General features: G+C 49.3%; 1 protein-coding gene across 1 annotated transcript in view; it reads right to left on the minus strand.

Moving 5' to 3' along the window:
• NR3C1 (nuclear receptor subfamily 3 group C member 1) overlaps positions 1-23,388 on the minus strand; it is a 64,835-nt gene extending 41,447 nt beyond the window's left edge. Inside the window, exons 1-2 of the mRNA XM_041489859.1 lie at positions 22,981-23,388; positions 21,038-22,226 (exon numbers count right to left, since the gene is read on the minus strand). Of these exons, the coding sequence (XP_041345793.1) occupies positions 21,038-22,212 (1,175 nt within the window). The 5' untranslated portion in view covers positions 22,213-22,226; positions 22,981-23,388. The remainder of the gene's footprint in view (positions 1-21,037; positions 22,227-22,980) is intronic.
• Between the last annotated feature and the right edge of the window lie 228 nt (positions 23,389-23,616).

Here is a 23,616-nt window from a genome sequence, read left to right on the forward strand (position 1 = left end):
ACCACCACCACAGAAAATGAAAAATAAAAGAACTAACACATCCTAAGAACAAAATATTAAAAAAAAATCTAGGGTCAATTTTCCCCCCAAATTAATTTCATCTCACTCCAGGGACCAAAAGAGAATTTTAGAAGTATGGCTATAATGAACACTTACCTGGCAATACAGAGAAACACTGAAGAGCCAAGAACAATCCAAGCCTGTTTCTCCTCCCCACTGCCTCATGGAGAAAACTGAACTATGGATAATTATGCTCTTAAATTTGAGTCCTCAGCACGTCTGAATTTAGATGAGATTAACCAACTCCTGAATATAAATTATCATCAAAGTGACAGGAAGGAATGCTTTAAGTTTTGTATTTTCTTATTCATGATGCTGAACACGCCATCATTATCTGCAGCTTTTGCTACCTGTAATACAGATCTTCCTCTAACCCCATTCTGTATGTGGAACCTACAGCTGCTCCTGGAAGAAAAACCCAGCAAGCACCATGAGAGAAATCCAGTAAATGACAACACAACAAGAGCAGACACAACTTCCATTACTGCTGCTGCTTCTCAGTATTTCAGAAGCTGTGGTGCTTCAAAAAGCTTGGAAAGGTCACGAGTTAACCCCATTTTTGCCTGCACCAATCCGTATTTCCTCAGGGATTCAGGCAAAAGGCTGCAGCTCCTCACCTCAGCTGGAGATGAGCAGGCTGGCCTTTCCAAGGAGACAGTGGTGTCTTCCCTGGACTGATTATTCTTGCAACTTTCATCACAAATCCTGCAGCATCTGGCACTTCTCCTTCAGCTTCACTTAAGGGCTGACAATTAAAAGAATCTGTCTTGTCTGAGACAATCTGTCCTGGGCTGAGAAATGTGCCCGCAGAAGAGCTAAAAAACAAAGCAGCACTTCTGATTTCATCCAGGGAGAGAAAATGGGCTTAAACTGCACACAAAGAAAAGAACAAGAAAACATTACTGCTCCCAGCTCCTGGATTCTTCAGCCTGGGATAAGGGATGGGCAGGTTGGGAAGGAGCTGCCCAGGGAGGTTTGGAGTGCCCATCCCTGGAGGTGCCCAAGGAATTCCTGGAGGTGGCACTCGGGGCTCTGGGCTGGGGACAAGGTGGGCACTGGGCACAGCTGGGACTTGCTGGTGTTGGGGGCTTTTCCCACCTCAGTGATTCTGGGATCCTGTGATCTGCACAACCTTTTCTCAAAGACCTCAAAAGCTTCCTTCCAAATTGCCCAAGGCCCAATATCTGAGAAGCTCTTTCCCTAATTTTAACATTTAGGCCAGGAAAGCCATTTAATTGGAGGGAAAAAGTTTTACTTTTTGTATTTGAAAGGAAGTTACCAAGTAAAACTGACTATTAGCCTGAGCCTCCAACCATGATCAGGTACTGTTTTTAAGCTTTGTAAGAAAAACTTGAAATATTTTATGGACTTTGATGAAGCAAGGACCAAACTCCACGGCTCAGTGCCAACAGCAGGTGACAAATGCCAGCTCCACATGCAGCCCACTGCTGCCAGGGTGCAGGAGGTGCAGGACCAGCCCCGAGAGGAGCACAGCCCTACAGGTGCAGGCATTTCCCAGAAATTCAGTGTATTGTGGGAAGGGAAGGTGTTGAGATGCCTGAAGCCCTGCAGGGACTGGCAGCCTGGCCCAGGACTCGTTACAGCCTCAGCTGCAGGCAGGAATGTGCTCCCAAGGCTGGGAATAAACCCACGGTTACTGCTCTCCTGCTCAGAACCAGCCTCCTCCTTCCCCCAGCGAGAGCCACCCCAGAGTGCTGCAAAGTCAGAAATAACCAAATTCATGCCTCCCAGATTCACTTTTTCTGCTCAGCATTTTTTAATAACACCACCAAGTAAAGAAACAGTTTTATAAATACCACAGGGACTGTCATTTACAGAAAGCAAGGCCTTGAGAAGATCAGAGAAACCACCAAGTAATCTCAATGTGATCATGGAGACGGGAAATGGACTTGATAGGCTTCAGAGTGCTCAAATGGAAATTAATAATGAAGAAAACTATTCAAAATACTCAAAACCAGTTTCCACTAAGTATTATTGATTTCAAAACCAGACTGTAAGTTCAGTCCTGAATTACAATATGAAAAGAAAGTTTTTACACACTTTTTAAAGGCAAACTCCCTCACAGCCTTGGTGGGTAAAATAAGCATTTTATTTGACATTTATTGGAGGCAGCTGGAAAAGAAGGTGGCTCCTATCATCAGCCTTCCTTCTCCCGAAAGCCTTTGCTGTTTTAATTCCCCAAGATACAGAATGCTGGCTCTCTCCTCAGAGTTCCTCCAGCCTCTCAAGAAGCTCAGAAGACACATCCATACGTTCCCCCTCAGCACTGCACCACGAGCAGGGGCAGCTGCAGCTCTGTGGAGGCAGCTCTGTCACCCCAAGGAGGCAAAACCAGCCCAGGAGTTGCCAGAAATGCAACTGCTATTGCAAAACAGCATGACGTGGACAGAGGCAACTGATCAGAGGAAGAGATAAAATTAAGTTGGGAATAGGGTTCTGTGGAGTAAGTAAATTAACCCCAAGATCACCTGTGCTGCTGATTCAATCCCATTCCAAGGCACCCCCTGATCTGATTTCTTTTTCATCCCAAAATAGAGCCAAGAAGAGAGGTGATATCCAAGACTGCTGCGTAAGAAATGATTACTGTGAAGCTCCCTGCAAAGGCAGATTTACTCCAACACCCAAGGAAAACTCCTTGGTGTATGTAACACTGGTGAAAGGATGCCATCCAAACCACAGAATCATTTAAACTGGAGAAGACCCCCAAGGTCACCGAGTCCAGGCTGTGCCCAGTGCCCACCTTGTCCCCAGCCCAGAGCCCCGAGTGCCACCTCCAGGAATTCCTTGGGCACCTCCAGGGATGGGCACTCCAAACCTCCCTGGGCAGCTCCTTCCCAACCTGCCCATCCCTTATCCCAGGCTGAAGAACCATGGGCTGGAGGGAATAATACACACATTGTGTTGGTGCCCTTGAAAAAATCCTCCTCAGGTCAAAGAAGGAGCCACAACCACGAGCCTCCATTCACGTGCTGAGGCTTTCCCAGCAGAGGGATTTTGGTTTGGACTTTCTGAGCCCATTTTGAGGGGAGAAGGAAAGGGATGCGGGAAAGGAAGCAAATTTCCTGGCAGGTCTTTAGTACAATAACCAGCAAAAAGATCAATTACAGGCATGTAATAATTCAGCCTAATTATTCTCCAGCTTACAACACAGACATTTTTAACTCCACATGGCAGAAATGTGATCACTCAAATATTGGATGAAAACTAGTCACAGTGATGCAAAACACCAGGGTACTGTGGCCAGGTATGTCCCAGGGTGCTTCAGGTCATGTTCTGAGTTGCCTTCCCCACCCTGGAGCTCAGAACACGCAGAAAACATCCTAGTGGAAGGGGATTTTCCAAGAAGAGGAAAATCTCAGCCTCAGGGACACAGCCCATGGTCAGGGCACTGTCCCTCGAGGGCTCTGTGTGCCCCAACACTTCTCTGGGGACAAGCACAGCTGCCACAGCCAATGCAGGCCTCAGCAGGGAGAGAAAGTCACTGTCCCCCCACAAAGAAAGGGGAAAAAGGATGAATTTCAAGCCTGGTCACTTCCCAGCCCGGTGACTGCTTCTCAAGGGCTTCTGTGCAAACTCACAAGTTTCCTCCCAGACTGCCCAAGCCCCAATATCTGAGGAGCTCTCTCCCTAATTTCAATATTTAGGCCAGGAAAGCAATTTAATTGGAGGAAAAAAAGTTTTATTTTTTGTATTTGAAAGGAAAGGAAATGACCAAGCAAACAAGCATTCTTCTGGGGCTGAAAGCAAGTCCCGAGCTGCCGGCTGCCAGGGCCAGCTGGCCAGCAGCCCATGTACAGTACGTGTTTACTTGTTGTCTAACCACTGATAACTCCAGAGTGCATCCACGAATCCAAAAGAGAACCAAGTTTTCTGGTCAGAGAGGAAGGAAGAACAAAGCACACAACAATAAAAATATTCACTGCTGATGGCTACGACACTCACTTCTGAATACATGCAGCGATTAAAGAATCCAGGGTCAAATTAAAAGTCTTATGTGTCAAACCAGCAAGAGCATTCACATACAAGCAGGAAATTATTATTATAGAGAAATAATGCTGCTGTGTATGTGCCCCCCATGTAAAACTCAAGCTCTCAGGATTCCCTGCTCCTCCAGCAAGCACAAGCACAAAGCACATGCAAACCTGAAGCAGACACACAACACAGATGTTTGCTTCCTTCCAAGAGCTCTGTTATTTAAGACTAAGCTTAATCTTGTGATTCAAGTGAAAAACCCTGCTGATAGGTGCTGGCAAACATTCCACAAGCCAAGTCCTACAGTGCACACAGAACACTGCCACGGCACCTTCCTTTGGGAGTCACAGTCCTGGTGGCCAGGTCCCAGCCTCACCAGCCATGTGCCAGGAGAGCTGGAGCCTCGGCACGGCTTTGGCAAGTGCCTCTGACCCTCAAACAGGGAGCAGCGGCTTTTCCAAGCACTCCCTCCTCCCCTGTAGCCATACAGAGCACGAAGCTTGGGCTGAGCCCCTCGCTGACCCCGAGCACTGCGGGAGCTGCAGCCCTGGGAGCTGCACGGACAGCGGGGGCTCTGCCAGCAGCACCATCCTGGCACCATCCTGGCACCATCCTGGTACCATCCTGGTACCATCCTGGCACCATCCTGGCACCAACCTGGCACCATCCTGGCACACATCCTGGCACCATCCTGGCACCAACCTGGCACCATCCTGGCACCATCCTGGCACCATCCTGGCACCCATCCTGGCACCCATCCTGGTACCATCCTGGCACCAACCTGGCACCATCCTGGCACACAGCAGCTCACTGCACAGCCCCAGCCCGGCTCCGGGAGCCATGGCCAGCACACACACCCTGCTGCTGGCCAGCCTGAAGGGCTCCGAGCGTGTGCAGGGACAGAGAGAGGGGTCTGAGCCCAAACGGGGAGAGGTGTCTGATCCCAAACAGGGACAGGTGTCTGATCCCAAACAGGGAGAGGGGTCCAAGTTTTCTGGTCAGAGAGGAAGGAAGAACAAAGCACACAACAATAAAAATATTCACTGCTGATGGCTACGACACTCACTTCTGAATACATGCAGCGATTAAAGAATCCAGGGTCAAATTAAAAGTCTTATGTGTCAAACCAGCAAGAGCATTCACATACAAGCAGGAAATTATTATTATAGAGAAATAATGCTGCTGTGTATGTGCCCCCCATGTAAAACTCAAGCTCTCAGGATTCCCTGCTCCTCCAGCAAGCACAAGCACAAAGCACATGCAAACCTGAAGCAGACACACAACACAGATGTTTGCTTCCTTCCAAGAGCTCTGTTATTTAAGACTAAGCTTAATCTTGTGATTCAAGTGAAAAACCCTGCTGATAGGTGCTGGCAAACATTCCACAAGCCAAGTCCTACAGTGCACACAGAACACTGCCACGGCACCTTCCTTTGGGAGTCACAGTCCTGGTGGCCAGGTCCCAGCCTCACCAGCCATGTGCCAGGAGAGCTGGAGCCTCGGCACGGCTTTGGCAAGTGCCTCTGACCCTCACAAACAGGGAGCAGCGGCTTTTCCAAGCACTCCCTCCTCCCCTGTAGCCATACAGAGCACGAAGCTTGGGCTGAGCCCCTCGCTGACCCCGAGCACGGCGGGAGCTGCAGCCCTGGGAGCTGCACGGACAGCGGGGGCTCTGCCAGCAGCACCATCCTGGCACCATCCTGGCACCATCCTGGCACCAACCTGGCACCATCCTGGCACCATCCTGGCACCCATCCTGGTACCCATCCTGGTACCATCCTGGCACCAACCTGGCACCATCCTGGCACCATCCTGGCACACAGCAGCTCACTGCACAGCCCCAGCCCGGCTCCGGGAGCCATGGCCAGCACACACACCCTGCTGCTGGCCAGCCTGAAGGGCTCCGAGCGTGTGCAGGGACAGAGAGAGGGGCCTGAGCCCAAACGGGGAGAGGGGTCTGAGCCCAAACAGGGAGAGGTGTCTGATCCCAAACAGGGAGAGGGGTCTGATCTCAAACAGGGAGAGGTGCTTGATCCCAAACAGGAAGGGGTGTCTGATCCCAAACGGGAGAGGGCGTCTGATCCCAAACAGGGAGAGGTGTCAGAGCCCAAACAGGGAGAGGGTTTCTGATCCCAAACAGGGAGAGGTGTCTGATCCCAGACAGGGAGAGGTGCTTGATCCCAAACAGGGAGAGGTGTCTGACCCCAAACAGGGAGAGGGCTCCTGATCCCAAACAGGGAGAGGTGTCTGATCCCAAACAGGGAGAGGGTTCCTGATCCCAAACAGGGAGAGGGCTCCTGATCCCAGACAGGGAGAGGGTTCCTGATCCCAAACAGGGAGAGGGTTCCTGATCCCAGACAGGGAGAGGGTTCCTGATCCCAAACAGGGAGAGGTGTCTGATCCCAAACAGGGAGAGGGCTCCTGATCCCAAACAGGGAGAGGGCTCCTGATCCCAGACAGGGAGAGGTGTCTGATCCCAGGTGCTGCTGGGCTGGATCTGCAGCTGCACTCAGCCCCAGCTAATCCTGCTCTGTGATTCCAGAGGCACAGGCTGCAGCAGAGCTGATAAGGAGCTGGCAGGGGATAGAGGCTGAGCTCCCCCCTGCCTTTACGTGGACAGTTACAAAACCCGTGGTTTGTTAAGAAAAAGACTCGGGCCTCGACCATCTCTCACTACCAGACACTCTAATCTTGTCCCACAGGCTGGGACTGACCAACAGCCTTCAGACCTGTGACTCAAAGTATTTGCCCTACATTTGCATGTCTACCCCCAGACAAAACCAGCTACTTCTCTAAAAATATTAAACATCAAATATAGACCTTCTACATGTGCCTTCTAATCTAAGTAGATACCCAAGTAGATATCTAAGTAAATACAAGTTTCATAACAGAAAATTTAAAATGTACTTGCATACGATAAGAGATATAATCACAGCTGGTGATTTAACAGAAAAAGGCATCACTAGGGTGAAGAAGCAGTTTTCACTGGGCAAATTCACCAAGTGAATTCCAACGTGCCTGTCCTGTCAAATGCAAAGCCAGACACTGCTTATTTATCAAATGCAATTGCAAAACCCAGGCTGGCTGGCCTGAAAACTGAAATTTGGACTGGCAAAAGGTTACTTAGAAGGCGACAAAAGGCACTTTCCTTTTTTACACAGGCCTGGGGAAAGGCTTTAAACGGACAGAGGGAAGGGTTAGATGGGATTTTGGGTGAGGCCCTGGCACAGGTGCCCAGAGCAGCTGTGGCTGCCCCTGGCAGTGCCCAAGGCCAGGCTGGACAGGGCTGGGGGCAGCCTGGGACAGTGGAAGGTGTCCCTGCCATGGCAGGGGTGGCACTGGATGGGCTTTGAGGTCCTTTCCAACCCAAACCATTCTATGATCCTGTCTTCACTGTGCCAGCAGTAATAAAAACAAAAGTAGAAACTTCACCAACTCAGGGGTCCAAAATAAAAGGTGAATGTGTCAGTGCTGGAGTGCTACAAAATGATCATCAAATATTTGTCTCCACTTCTTGAGATGAAGGATGGTAACAGACACAGCCCCTCCTCAGACAGCAGCAGCTTGATGAGCATGATGCTGCAAAGGCATTAATAAAGGCAGGTGACAGCTCAGACACCTGCAGAAAGAGGAAAGTAATAACGTTCTGCAGATCGTCCGTGAATGGAAAATAACAGCAAGAAACCAACAGGTTTGGTTAGAACAGGTCCAAAGAGCCCAAAGAAACTCAAGTGCCCAGCCAAGAGGCAGGCTGTGAGAAGGAGCATCCCAGGCAGCCCAGGAGAGAGAGCAGTGGAACAGCTCTTCCCTGAGGAACTGCTCAAGGTGCAGTGACACAGCTCTGCTCTTCCACTGCTGTGCACCAACTGGGGCATCCTACAGCAAGGACACCACTGCCCAAAGACTGACCTGAACCAAAAAAATACTGCTTTGGAAGTGATCTGAAAGGCTGACTGAGCTCCAGAAATAAGAGCAAAGCAACGTGCCCTGGAGCGGGCAGCAGCCACGGAGGATGGAGCCGTGTCATGGTTTGACCAGGAAGTGAGTTTCTGGGAAAGTTATGGTCAAACCAATCAGTGGCCAGATTTGAAATTGGCACCTTTGTTGTGTGTGGGTTTTTTTCCCCTTCCTTTTTGTGTCTATGTAGATTAATAAAGTGTTGGTTTTTTTCCCTCCATTCCCAAGTTGGAGCCTGCTTTGTTCTGTTCCCATCTGGTCACATCTCACAGTGACCATTTTGGAAATACACCTTTCATGGGGGCACTGGCACTGTGCCAGAGTCAATCCATGACAAGCCATTAGCTGCTCCCAGCCTGGTCTCACTCATGGGCACAAAAAGGTCTCCAAAACACGGGCTGGAGAAGGCAGTGACTGTCACTTCAACACAGCGTCTCCAGGGCAGCGTCTCATGGCCAGCTTGTTTGTATTACTGTTAATTTTCACATGTTGTGTGAGGCTAAGGCCAAGCAATTAATGCTCTGCAGTATCTGCACGATGACTTTCTAGTGGAAAGAATTAGAAACCCCCTCAGGGCAGAAACACGCAAAGGATTCCCAACACCATTCCCCGCTCCGCCACGGAGAACAGCTTTATTCACTAAAACTACAATTCTGGGAAAACTGTTGAGATTCATCATCACCCTGGGAAATGCGCAGCAGAAACACAATGTACTGCACACACGGAGTGTCTGAGGAGGGAGCTGCACCCTGGGCTCCCCCAGCCCTGCCCCTGCAAACTCCAACCCAGAGCCAGCTCCCCCACAGCCCCATCCCCACCTTGGAACCCCCGGATTTAATGTTCCCTCAAAACGAGCAGCCTGGAGTACCACAGCAACAACAAACATAACCACCTTCCCTGGGAAAGAATGACTGGAGAGGGGACAGCACCGAGTTCTATCCTTGGCAGTTAGAAAACGAAGAAAAAGAAACTACTGGAATGGATAGAACATGGGCAAGTTCTCGTTTTTCTTGAACAATTAAAGCTCTTTCTTGCTTTGTTTGTAGAAAATACTTATAAAGTTCACATTTCAGTTATAAATTTCTATTAATTCTATTAAACTGACATTCATTCTATTCACTACAATCTCCCTGCAGTTAAACTAGCAAAAAAAAAAAATTGATTTTTGCCAAACTGGAGTGTGGCTGCTTTTGGTAGCACATCCATGGCAGCAGCACAGGAGGGAGAAGAACATTCCTCAGTGCTGCTCCAGCAATCCAAAGCATGTGGGGACAACAGGGACAGCCAGGGAAACTACTGATGCTAATATGTGTGACAGAGTAACCCATCTTTGTAATAGAAGATTTTAATTTCCTAGATGTCTCTGGAACGATGACTACAGTGGAAGAAGTGAAGGATGGCTTTCAAGCCCTTAGGAATTTTCCCAGGCAACATCTGGCAGAGCCTGTTTCCTATAATCACCTTGATTTATTTGAAATTTTAGAGACAAAATGAAGTATGGAATTTAACACATGGGGTGGGGGGAATACACAAACATGTGAATATCCCAGTGTCAGAAACGAGGAAAGGAAAAAGTGTTGTGCAGGAAGACATCATCACACGTCCCCCCACCATTTTAGCTGCTGATCTGGTGGCATCTGGGGACAATTTCTTAAGCCCTGGAGCCAAACCCATCCAGAGAAGTGCTCTGGGAGCAGGAGCAGGCAGTGGGGAAGGGGCTGGGCTGGGAGCACAGCCACAGCTGCTCCTCCATCCTCCCTGGTGACAAACAGCCTCATCCACCTGCACAGCGAGCTCAGGGTGTCCCGAGGGGATCAGGGACAACCCAAACCCCTTCTCGAGCCGCAGCTGCCAGCTCCGAGCTCCATCCTGTGCAAGCAATGAACAGATAACACCCCCGAGGCTCACAGCCTTGCATTTCCAGCTGCAGCTCCCTCTGCTCAGCTCTGTGCCCACAGAGCTTTCCAGCCTGGCACTCAGCACCCAAAACAGCTCAGGGTCAGCTACCCCAGACCCCTCCCCAGCCCCGCAGGGAACCAGCAGCCACTCCTGAGCTCAGCAGGCACCCCAAATCCTGCCCAGCTCTCCAGCCCATGAAGAACTGCTCTTCCAGTTCCATGACAGCCTGGGGGGGTTGTTGGCTTGGTTCTTTCCTTTGAAGTGGCCTCTGGCAAGGAATCGTGTCAAAGTGTTAAAGGAAGGAGAAAAAGCAATTCCAGTCCGTTCAGGTGGACTGGGTTTCCAGCTCATCCACATCCCCAGAGAAGCCCAGGACACGGGTGAGGGGATGTGTTCCTTCCAGGAGCAAGGACAGCTCTTTTGCAAGAGCCTCCACGTGCTCGGTGACCTTACAGGTTTACAGCCTGCCCTGTGCCAAGGGCCAGGGCTGGGCTCCCACCCCACACTGCTCGAGGTCCTGGGCAACTGCAGGTGCTCCAGGAGCCCCACCACGGTGCTGGCTCACTGCAGACTGCATCTTTGAGGGCTGGCAGCTCCTCCGGGTCTGCTGGGCACTGCACTGCTGCCACAGAGCTCTCCTGCCCAGGCTGAAGGTGCCCAGACCGTGTGCCAGCAGCCCCACTGGGCACCAGCCATCCCTTCCCTCCCACCCTGCCTGGCCTTGCAGAGCTGCCTGCCAGGTAAAAATAGGATGGTTTGGATGTTTTTGATAAAATCTGGAATTGCAAGTTTTGCTGTTCCCATGGATTTTAGGGCTTCCCCTGTTAGCCCTGTTTCATTTTGAAATTAGGACAGTTTGAAGACGTCCACGCCTCGAAACGCCGCATGCAGGAAGCCAGTGCTGGTAGCACTTATGAATACTTGGAAAGACTCAGAGAGCTGAATGCTGCATTTCCTTTAAAGCTCTTCCTCGGTTCCGAGGCTGGGGTCAGCCAGGAATAGAAACCCAGTCACTTCCTCCTCCCCACTGGTATGCCGTGCGACTCAGCCGGGCTTTGATCTGCCACAAGGAACGAGCTCAGCCACCAAAATAAGTGGACTTAGAAACCTTCAGATTGTTACTTAATAAAATATCAGATGTCCCAACCTTTAAGGTGTTAAAAGAGTCTTTAAAGATTTATCTTTAAAGTGATAAAATAAGTCCAAGCTCATTTGTCAAACCAGTTGCTCTGGTTGGAAAGTAGCTGTCAAGTATCTCGATGACTCAGGATGTTGTCGTGCAGGCATCCTAATATTAACTGCTCCCTTCAATAAGAGCTGAAAAAGGAATGCTCTGCTACTCATAATACAGAATTCCAAGCACTCAGGTTCTTACAACACTTACATTTTAGATGAGGGAGTTTCAGCACTAGATTTTTTATCAAATCATGCACAGAACTTGCAAATCACCTGGCACTGCATGAGAACAGACTTGTCTTCTCCAGCTTTGGAAACCAAGTCAGCACAGAACTCGTTAGATGGGTTTTGTTAAAAAAGAAGGTGTCAGAGAAGCTTCCTTTTCAGTTCAGAAAATGGCAGATGTGCAGGGCTTAGCAGAAACACGTGTCCAGGAAGGGCAGCGCTCGTACAGCGACACGAAAATGAAACCAAGGGAACTCACACCAGAGCAGGACTCAGACCCTACAGCAGAGACCTTCCCCCACAGGCAGGCACCTCTCAAAAGCCTGGGCTGGGACAAAGTAGGTCAGAGAAAAAGCCTTTGCTGCAATATGGATTGAAGCAGCAGTGCTATTCCAGCTGGGAGAGCCTATCCGTGATCCAGGACCTCGTGCTGCTTCAAACAACAGCACTAATTTAACCTGCTGTTTTCTTCTAAACCTGAAGCTTATCAGGATTGTTTGGTCAAAGCAAATAACCCCAGAAGCATTACAAGTCTTCCTTTTCCCCCTAAATGGGATTACGTAATTTTTTAATCAAAAGGCAAAGATGTAAGATCATTTTCTACAAACTGATTTTAATTCACGTCTGGAAATCCCAGCAAGGTACAGAAAACAACCTGGACGTGGCACTGAGTGCTCTGGGCTGGTGACAAGGGGGGACTGGGCACAGCTTGGACTCAATGGTCTGGGTGGGCTTTTCCAACCAAAGTGATTCTGTTTGGAAATGACTTTTTAATAAAAGCCAGGCCTGGGAAACCCCAAAGGTGACTCCAGTGCCATCATTGCCAGCCCTTACCAACAGGCAGTGCATCCCCCAGTATGCTGTTATTTCAATAAACATGTGATAAATGTGCATTATCTCACTAAAATTAAGGTGTGAAGTGAAATCAAATTCCACACATCTTCAGCATCCAAAAACTATTCTGCAAATGAAGTTCAAGATTTTTCATTTTTAAAGCTGTTTTAAAAGTCTGTTTTCAGATATGACTGTTTTTCTCATACTGGCTTATGTTCTAATCTCGTCCATGTTTTAAGAGAACCAAGATGCAGAGTCCTTTATAAAAAAAAGTCTAATTATACCTACATCGCCCTCATAAGGGGACAGCACAATTGATTTGGGAGCAATTCATACGGAACACAAGATTAACAGAAATTCAGCTGGCAAAATAAACTATCAAAGGCCCTGGTAGCAAAAGTAACCCACAGGAAAAAAATACAAGAGAGAAAACAACAGCCGGGTAGTAGGAAATTGAAATCTACAGGCAAACTGAAATCCACACGAAACTATCAAGTCTGCCAGTTCTCTTCTTTATTTAGTTTTGGTTTTTGTTTTTGAAGTTAACAAGCCTGAACTGCATTCTTGCACAACAAATCCACACATGTGCACGCAGAACGTGCACGTTTTCAGCACGGATTTATTCAAAACCTCGCTGATGGCTTTAGGAAGTTATTGCTTCAGAAAGGTAACAGAAACTCTCAGGGGAGGGAAAAAAATAAGCAAGAGGAAAAAATATGTGGGTACACAGCAATGGACAGCGTGCCTGTGGGTAGGTGTGCTGGTTTAAAATGCATCATTTTGAACTGACAGCATCTGAGAGCCAGACAACGCTGATCAGATGCATCGTGGCTCTTCTTGGGCAGGTCAGCACCTGACCAACCGAAAAGCTACCAAAATCACAAACAAAATGTCCAGTTTAATACATTACAGCTGTACTCACCCCCCCCCCCCCCCCTTTCTGAGTGCTGGGGGGATCCCCCAGCCCTGTCCTGGCAGCACATCCATCGGAACACGGCCCCTCCTGCACAGCCAGACTGCAGCTGAGCTCTGCTCTGAGCCCTGGGCATCACTGAGGAGCTGGGCACAGCAGCGTGGCACAGCCCCCCGAGCCCGGCCCAGAGCCCCCTGCCCACCCAGACCCCGAGAGGCTCCCCAGCCCCCTCTGCCCACCCCAGTTCAGCCCCAAAAGCCCCCAGCAGCCCCCAGCCCAGCCCGCTGGCAGCGCGGTGTCGGAGGCGCTCCGGCAGCCTGGCCCTGGCACAGCTCCCCGGCCACACCGAGCCCCCCAGACCCTGTTCTGCACCCCCACACACCACCCCACCTCGGAGCAGGTTCTCCGAGCCCTGGCAGCAGAAATAAATCACATCAGCCGCTCGATTGTGTCACACACTCCAGACTCCTGGCTCGGGGCAGAGGGACCTGCCGGAGCTCGGCAATAAAAACCCCTGAGAACCCCAAAGCCAGAGCGGTGCTCTCAGAGCAGGCTGCGAGGGCAGGGGAAGGCGAGGGGACACCACAAAGCCCGAAGCAAGGCCAGGGGCACGCACACAAGCAGCTCTGCCCTTCCCAGTGCCAGCTGGGAAGGAGGAGATCCATGGAAACCCTCCCCTGTCATAGCCAGCTCACACAGTGGAAAGGAGCTGTGCAACGCCTGGAGGATGCTCATCTAAAAGCAGAACCTCGTTCTGTAATCATCTCACAGAATGTCTAACCTAGCATATCCTGTTTTCACATCCCTCTCAGCAGTGAGATGCAGCCAAGCTCTGCCCACTCGTGAGCAAAGAGCTCACCCACCTTCCAGCCCCTCTTGTCCACAGGGGTTCAAACACTCAGCACAGGAACACACACCCAAAAACACCCCAAAAATCACCCCTGCCTGCGAAGTTCCTAGCAAGAAAAGACTGAAGTCCCTGCTACACCCAGAAGTGCACCACAAGGGATCTTCTGGGTAAGGACAATGACAGGACCTTTTCCAGGTTTCTTGGAAAAAAGAAAACCAAGCCAGTGAGCAATGAAATCACTTCCATTATTTGCTGCTAGAATAGATGACAGACTTCAATGATACTTCATGACTTGCTCCTCCTTGACTCTACAACACATTTCTGAGTTTCTCAAGTAGTATTTTGAGTCAAACTACTCATTTGTGCCCTCATTTCCTTATTAAAAGTCCCATCCTGAGCAATACTTGCTAACTTTTAACTCAGCTACACAAATAAAAGTAGTGAGAAATAAGAAGTGTCTGAATGAAGCACACAAGAGTAAATGGCGCCCTGCTGCTCACAAGTTTCATATTAAATCTTGTGTGACTGTGGTGCAGAAATCTGATGATCTCCAGCTGCTTTCTGACACACAGTAACTGTACAAACATATTACAAATAGTATGAAGAATGTATTACTGTAAAATCCAATATGAAACTCGTTTTCTTTACTAAATTACAGTAGCAGTAAACTGAATTCAAGAAAGACATGATCATTATTTGAGAATCCCTTCCCCAACAGTACTTTTGCATTTGCAACGTCATAAAACCCAAGATATTTGATCAAAAAGGGGAAGTTGTGTATGATATTGCATCCCCACAGCAAAGTATCAGCAGTCTGTGGGATATTAAATCTCCAAAATACATCAGGATTGTAATTTTCTAGGAAGATTTAGCATGGACTGGGAGCTCCACAGGTAGAGCTGGAGGTTTGCTGGTGAGCCACTGGCACTGGCTGGATTAAAAGGCAGCGGGCTGGTACAGAAACATTCTCCACACACCGTGTCAAGATGACATCTGAAGAGCACAATTTCCTCCAGAAATCCAGACAATTGTGGTGATTATTGATTTAAGGCACCAGGATTAGAGAACTCTACATGATATCCTGGGTAAGTAACACCGTGTCCTGGAGGCTGAACTGGCTTTCACACACGAGCAGGGAGAAAACCTGACCTCATCTCCATCCCTGCGTTCCAAAGCTCAGCTCCAGCCTCACAGCTCCCTGAGCCACAGGAGCTGCAGCTGCTCCTCCTGCTCCTGCCACACACCTCTGGGACACCGAGGTGACACAGCCAGGCCACGGGACAGGGAGCAGAATGCTCTGTCAGGTGTTCTGTAGTTCTATTTCAAGCAATGCAGGCATGGCTCGAGCCCAGGGAGACACTGCTTCACCCAGGGATGGAATCCCAGCAGGAAACATCATGGCAGAGGTCTGTGGGAGCCCGGCCAGGCCAGGATGGGGGAGGCACAGGCACAACACCTTGGAGTGAAGGTGAGGTAAGGAGGAAAACCCCCAGGAGAGACACAGAAATTGTGCTGGACTGTCCTCCCAGCCCAACCCTGCACTTCTGGGACACAGTCACTCACACCCAGTAAGGACCCGGGTGCTGGACTGGTTACACATGGGGACAACCCACACCTGCTGCTTCTCCTGCCCACAGGCAGCAAGAGCTGCATGGCCAGAGCCTTCCAGCTGCCCCCCAGGTCTGTGTACCAAGTGCTCCAGCCCCTGGATGGAGCTCACTCCGTGCAGGTGACCCTCTGCTGACATCCCTCTGCAAGTGACAGCAATGCCATGGCCACAATTGGTCACACCCTCACAAAGGGGCACAGAAACCGTCAATTTTGTGTTTTGGTTTTTTCCCACAGATAGGCCAAAAGAGCTGCTCTGGAGTCAGAGCCAAGACAATGAGATGAAGTTATTCTTTTTTTGCGTGTGTCATCTGTTCCAGCTGTACTGGTTCACTCCTGTCCCAGGGGGACGAGGCCATCCACTGACAGCATCTGAGCAGTATTTCCAGAACCCAGCACAGGATTAACTCCTGCTCTGTGAGGCTGTTTAAGCAAAGGCTGTGTTACAGAAGGCCATCAGTGGCTCTCACACTACAGTGGCTGTTACAAATGGTTATCAATGGATCTCCTACTGCAGTGAATCAGCCGGAAAATCCCTGCGATGAGAACAATCATCTCTACATGCAACAGTGCCACACATTAATTCTTCAGTAAATAAGATTAAAATCTGTGTATACTTGAGACTCTGGGAGACAAAGGCTGTGAAACCAAAGAGGGCTTAACCCAAACTCCCTGGGTCTGGAGCACAGCACTCAGCACATCCAAGTGCTCTGCCCAGAAACTGCCTTGCTGCACACACACGTGTTCTGTGCTCCTGAGCCCCAAGCTGATCACAAAGGCACTCCCAAGTTCATTTCCCTACACCAGAGGTGACACTCACTTATTTTAACAACACAAACCCAAGGTAATTGTAACTACAGCTCTACAGAGCTTTTCCCATCGCCTGTAACTTGGATTGAAAACAGGATTTCACTGGGATGTTGTTTTCCCCCAGACTGATGCCATGGGGACTGTTTGTAGAACACACACACGACACTACAGCAGCACCTCGGGGTGGAATAGCAGCTCAGGCTGGCTCCAACCACCCCAAAAATGAATGCTAGTCCAAAGAGGACGTGGGAACCTTTTAAAGTGCAGAAATAATTCCAGTTTGCAGTTACACAAACACACAGAATATGCACCACTTGTTCATTTCCAGAATGAGCATCAATAATCAAAGGAAGAAGGGAAATTTGCTTCCCCCAAGATAAATTGCTCTCACTGTAAAAGTAATCTTTAGCATGGTAAATATACAATGTAGGAGTTGGATAATACCTGTATTTCACATTGCTGGGAAGATTCGTCAGTAGGACTCGTTCAACCACAGCTTTGCCTTCACTGGCAGCAGGAGAGTACAAGGGGTTTAACCATGGAAATAAATTAAAAAAAAATATTGTATGGACAACAAAAATAAGGTTGTTTTCTAAGCCAGAATTAAGTTTAAAATAGAGATCATTGTCAGGAGAAATATATTTGTAGAAGCTGACCATTTGGACCGGATTTACAGCAACCTCCTTGGCTATGAACTCCATGGAAGGATCAGCCAAAACTGGGAAAAGTGGATTACATCTTACATGAGCTCACATTTATGTAGTTACCTTTCCACAGCACCTTAGAGCACATTCTGCAGGCATTCCTGATTCACCCCTTTCTGCCAAAACAACTGGGTTTTTGCCATGTACTCCCAGAGCCAAGCCCCCCAAGTACAGTATTACATGAAGCTGACAAATCACAACACAGACTACTGGAACCCCGAGCACTCCAAACACCACGCCTGGGTTTTATATCAAAACAGAATGATTAAAAAAGCCCCGGCTGCGGATGTCCCATCCATTATACTCTGCTGAGTCAGGCAGCACTGAAAGCTCTGCAGCCAGCCCTGCCAAGCCACCGGCCTTGGCCAGCAGCCGAGGGAAACAAAGCGGCAAGACAAACGGACAACTGACCTTTACCACTGCTGGCAAACAACCCCTTTCTTCCCCTTCCTTCTCACAGCACCTGAGCCCAACAAGAATCCCAGTTTAAGAGTCAAGGCTGCAAGGGCAGAAGGGTAACTCTTGGAAGCAAGGCTTTGCACTGGGACCGACCAGAGAAACTTTTCCTCCTTCCAGACTCTCCTCCTCTTTAATGGCTTCTCTCAGCTCTTGCCCTTTCTTAAACTTCCTTAATGATCCTTATCCCCCGCAAGCTTAAGTACTAGGAATGATTTCAACTGTAATAAGAGAAGCCATAACACTGCCAGTGGGGCCCAGTTTCTGTGAATTCTGGCTGTGGGAGCAAACCCTGCATTGCTGGGCTGGTTCTCAGCATCCTTCACTCCCCCCACAACAAGCCACATCTCCAGGAAGTCAGAGCAACAGGAGCTGAGCGAGGGATTTAATGTATATACCATGCAAGAGCCCCACGAGTGTGTGTTGCTAAAACCATTTCCTTGAAATGGAACGGTTTTCCCTGGGTTTGTGTAATAAATCCCAGCAACATCCCATCGCAGGCGGACGCCAGCAAACCCTCCAGCCCTTCAGTGAAGCACTGCAGCTCCATTTGCTCCTCTTCCAGCTGCTGTCTCACTGCCACTGAGGACAATCTAAGGTAAGATGTCTGTTAGCCTACTTTTTCCTCCCTTTTATTGTGTCCATCCTCTTCATGGACTCGGAGGGGAGACCCTGAGCGATCCCAGACAAGGCTGTCCTGCCGGCCGGAGCCTCCCCGCTGCTCAGATCTGCAGGAGCTGCAGCTCAGAGCTTCAGCAGCTCAGCACCAGCACCAGCTGGCTCTTCCACCACCAGCAGCTCATTGATTATTGCCAGTTCATCCCCATTAATCAAATTCCTGAAGTTTGCATTCTGCTTGTTGACTTCTGGATCCCTCCTGCCATGCACTGCAAATTGATTGGATTTCTTGGGCCTGATTATCACTTGTCTCATTAAAGCCAGCACGCTGGGCTACCTGGAGGAGCAAAACCACTCAGAAATGGCATGACATCAATTCCAGCCTGAGTGGATAGAAAGGGACATTCCAGGTTTCCCTTTACACAGGCAGATTAAATACAGCCTGAACACCAGGGCTGAACTGCAGCTTTTCTTCCTCTAGGTTCAGGCTACAACTAATATGTTTTTGGTAGACAAATAATTCTACAAACACCAAAAAGTATTTCCTCCTGGAAACTGAAGCTTCTCAAAATCCCAGTCTCCACCTCTCACATTTAGTACCTAAAAAAAACCAGACCACGGGAACCTGGCAAGGGAGTCCTTCCTTTGTTTCTAAAACAAATGCCAATTTTGTTAAGTCTTCTGCAAGAAAAACAAACAAATCCACAATACATCACCTTAAACTAACCCAGTTTAGACCAAATATTTCTGGCAAGGTTCAAGAAGAAAAAAAAGTCCTGCTTCAAACCCAGGGTTCATTAATACCTCAAACACTGTAAAAGGAAGATGGACTTGCCTGAATGTTATAGAATAAAACTAATAAAGCAAACCCAAACAATGCTGTTTTTAGACCTGGACTTTGTAGTTGAAGCGTATAAAAATCCTTGGGAAGTAAGAACAGCTTCCACAAACTTGTGAATAATGCATTTTTATGCAAAGCTCAACTAGGAGCTACCTCGAAATTCTTTACACATAAAGAGAAAAAAAAAAAAAAAAGCATTATCTTACGGCAAAAAGGAAGCAATAAAATGTAAGATGACCTTGCAGGAAGCAAGAACGTCAACGCTGCGTGGATAAGCCTGGGCAGGGGAGGAGGCGGCTGGAGCGGGGATGCTCCGGGCCAGTCCCTGCGCTGTCCCGGGCACTGCCAGCCCTGCCCCAGCCAGCCCAAACCACCTCGCCCTGCTCCGGGACAGCCCGGGGAGCTGCCCATCCCTGCAGGGTCACACACAGGACACGCCGCGGTGCCCGAGCTCCGCAGGGCTGGGCACGCATCTCCTGCTCCGCGCCCCGCGGGCTCTGCACCGCTCTGCACAGCGCAGCCCTCCTGGAATCACCCTCAAAAGTCACATTCCCATTACCTCCGGGGAATCTGCTCATTGAGACTGTCCCTGAAAGCCTCCTCCCCAACGCAGAAACATTTCTTTGCTTTGACACAAAGTTTATGATTATCATTAAAGATACAGTGAGAACAGAGGAAATAAACTAAAAAAAAAACAAACCACGAAACAAACTAAATACAACAAGGAATCGGACAAATTATGCAAAAGGTTAGCACAAAGCATTTCTAGTCTGTCGAAATAAATGGTAAGACACGCTGAATATTCACGTATCAAAGTGGAGTCTCGCCACAGATTTTGATTTTCTTTTCTGCATCTCGTACACTACAAATTGTTTTAAACACTTCAAAGAAAAAAAAAAATTACAACAGAAATCAAAATCCAGGAAAGAAACTGAGAATGAAAGCAAGCTAAAAGTTGTCTTCCTGAAACAAAGAAGGAATCCTCGCACACTTCATTCCAGCCATGGGAAAACGGAGCAGGGAGAGCCCCGGGACTGGCGGGAACACCCCGGGGATCCAGTCGTCAGCAGAGCAACAAAACCCAGAATGTTAAAGCAGATCCTTCATTAAAAGCCTACAAATGCCAGGTTTCTGTACAGGCACTTGCAGGGCCGTTTTCTGACAGACCCCACAAATCCTGCTCCGCGGAGGCCACACGCTGCTCGTGCAAGGAGTTGTTGAACACAGAGCAGCCGAGGGAGACACAGAGCTGGGTGTTCCCCCGGAACCAGAACCATTCCAGCAGCACGGCCGAGCACACCTATCCCAGAGCTGTCCCAGAACTGTCCCAGAGCTGCTCCTGCAGCAGTGCTTCCCTGCAACAGCTGCACCTCTGCGTTACTGCAGGAAACACAACCACCAAGGCACTGCCCACAGGTAGGACCCGGCTCCCCACACCCCCTCCTGCCCTTCTACTTGGAGTTAAATTCCAGGTATGTTTAAGTCCGACTGCAAATACTCTTATCTCTTCAAAGGCATTATTGAACAAGCTGCTGAGTGTTTCCCACTCGGAATCTTCTTGTCCATGTAAGGTAAATGCGATACCGAGCACAGCGAAAACTCCAGTTCAGCTTAAATGTAATTCTAGAAATTTACCCAGCAACCAAGTTATTTTTGTGCATAACATTTAAGTAATGCTAGGAAGGAAAAAAAGCCCACAGTGATTGATCCTCTAACCCCTGGGAACGAAGGAGCTTTTGTATACACTTAAATACTTCCTTCCATACTGCCTGTGTATGGATCCTGCTACCACATACTCAATTTTCCCTCTAGGCTGTATATTGGAAGTTTTATTTTTATTTATTTACTTTTTAGACCATGCCAGCTCCACTCCAGCTTTCTTCCCTTTAATACCAATAAATTGAGTAGTTGTTTAAAGCTGATGTTGTACTGCGGGATAAACACTCCCCAGTGATGTCTGATCAGCCACACATACCAAATGGAAAAAGGAAAAAAAAAAAAAGGAAAAAAAGCCCAAGCAACAAACCAGCATGCATGGAGCTGTGCTAAACACACTTGTAGCGTTTTAATAAAGAGCAACACAAACTAATTACCTTGAATAGCCATTAGAGAAAGCAGGTCTGCCAGAGAGGTTGAGCGTTCCCAGCGGAGCCAATGCCTCGTCCCCCGATCCCTGGCACCTATTCCAATTTTCTGACCCGGCAGGAAGAGATGGAATGATATTAAAAATTGGTTTCTGATCCTGCTGCTGAGAGAGCGACGCAGTATTTAAATCATAGTGGTACATCTGTCCCCCAGAGGTGCTGACACCGTGGATGGAGATGGCCGAGACTTTCGTACCCAGCAGGTTCGACCCGGAGAAGTTGGCCTGGCAGTAAAGCGGGCCCATGTTTTCCTGCTTGATGCCGGGAGTACACAGTTCAATGAAGTCTTCCTTTTCTGTTTTCACTTGAGGCATTGGCATTTTGGAACTGGGTAAAAGGTCACCACGGTCATTAATTTTAGGTTTAGTGTCAGATAAAAGAGGAGGCTTGCAGTCTTCGCCGAGACTTCCTTCCAGGAGAAAGGCGTCGTCCGCGGATATGGGGGAGAGCAAGCCACCGTCATCGAGCAACGGGTCCAGCCGCCACGGGCTCCCATTGGGCTCCTTGCCCGGCGACACCGGCGGCAATTCCAAATCCTGGAGGATATCCAGGGCGCTTTGGTCTTCAGAAAACAACTTCAAGTTGCCACCGTTCGAGCCCACCTGGCTTTGGACCGCAGCTCCCGACTCCGCGGGGACGCCGCGCCCGGCCATGCCTGGGAAATCCGGCTCGAGCGGCACCTCAGAAGACGCGGTTCCCTTGGCGTCCTCGGCCAGGCTCGAGGACTTGTTCAAGCTCGCAATACTTTCCTCCAGGAGCCTGAAGTCCGTGTCTCCGGAAGAGATGCCGATTTGGCCCTGGTGCGAAAATCCAAGGTCGTTTCCCATCACTTTTGCGTCTGTTTCACCCATGTACAGTCCCATCGAGAGCGACACTGCCTTGGAAAGGTCTGGCTGAGGCACATTGTTTCCTAATCCTTTTGGAAAGTCAGCCAAAGCAGGTTGCTGACTGGAATCTGACTGAGAAGATGCAGGGAGAGGAGATGTAGACACAGGGGCTTGGACAGTAGCTCCACCCCTGAAGGGTGGATGGAAGTCCATCACGATCCCTCCTTTGGTACTGATGAGTGCATTTTTCCTGGTTTCGTCTTGATCCAACGGGTTAAGCAATTCTTTGGAATCCATTACTTTACCATTAACTATAAAAAGATGAGAAGCAGTCAAAGTCAGCACAGCAAGGACACCTTAATAACAGCTTTAAAATGAAAAGTGTGAGTCTTTCGCCTGGCGAACCTGGCTCAGCTGCTCTGAGAGCGAAGGCACGGCACACCACGCTCTGGGCTGACACGTGCCACGTCTCTCAGACACACTGCACTTGTTTTCAGGGGGTTTTAGGTTTTGGTTTCTGTCTGGTGAGGAGGAACTATGTATTTTAAAGCTTTGCTAAACCTGGATGAAGGGGTAAGTCTGCCTGCACGCAACTCGGAATAAAGCTCCAGCACGTGACATCTGTACACGCACTCTTCAGCTCTGTCACCCATCCTGCACTAAGGAAATGTGAGAATTGTTAAAGGACCCGGTTTACAAATTTTGCCAGGTAAATTTCCCTGGTATTTAACTACACCTTGAGCAGGGAAAAACGACATTTGCCACCTTTCCAAGTCAGCTCTCCCCTTGCAGAGCAGGTCTGGAGCTGCCAGAGGCGGCACCTCCGTGGTTTGGCATTCCCCGGGACTCGACCTTCCCACCACAAAACACAGCGTTTGCCACCTTTGCACGGTTCAGGCTTGAAATGCAACCCACCCATCTCGCAGTAAACCCCGCATAATTTTTTAAATACATCTGAAATTTATAAATAAAATCCAGCCCAAAATAAAGCAGGATTTTTATTAGCTTCCAGCACTCTACCCGTTCACGGCTACTCTCCAAACACACCCGACACTGAAAACAAACCTCGTAAGTTTCAGATGTTTGTATCTGCTACATGGTTTTTTTTTTGGTTTTTTTTTTTTTTCGGCAGAGAGCATAAATATTTGGAGAAAGACTGTAAATTCTTCGGCAAACTTCCGACACGGTGTCCGGCCTTGCCCCGGCAGCGCCCTGCCCGCACTGCCGCAGTCCGGGGGGCACCGCCAGCCCGTCCCCTCCCGCCGGGCACGGGGGCACCGCCACAGCCTCAGCCCCGCCGCTATTTCTGCGCGCAAAGTTAAGGCTGCGAGCGACAAAAAGGCCGCACGTGTAAAACCTTAAGGTGGCCCGGGCGGGAGCGGCTCAGCGCCAGGAGCTCCGGGGGTCCCGGCCGCGCCGCCCGGGGAGCGGAGCCCCGAGCGGGGCACCCCGAACTGCTGCGCTGCTGCTGAAGGTGGGCACCCCAGCCACCGGAAAAAATACAGAAAACACAAGAATACCTCCAGCGCTGCCTTCTTCCTTTTTAACATGAAGGGGAGGGAAAAGGTAGTTGTTTCATTTGACAATTCCCCCAACGCCCAAAAAAAACCAAGGCAGCGAATCATCCAGCGTAGGAAACGTGTCAAAAATCAGCTGCGAGAGTCTGCTCAAGGGCGGAAAACGCTGCAAATACTTAAAACC

This window comes from Pyrgilauda ruficollis, unplaced genomic scaffold, assembly GCF_017590135.1.
Source record: "Pyrgilauda ruficollis isolate IOZ18807 unplaced genomic scaffold, ASM1759013v1 scaffold97, whole genome shotgun sequence".
Taxonomy (NCBI): domain Eukaryota; kingdom Metazoa; phylum Chordata; class Aves; order Passeriformes; family Passeridae; genus Pyrgilauda; species Pyrgilauda ruficollis.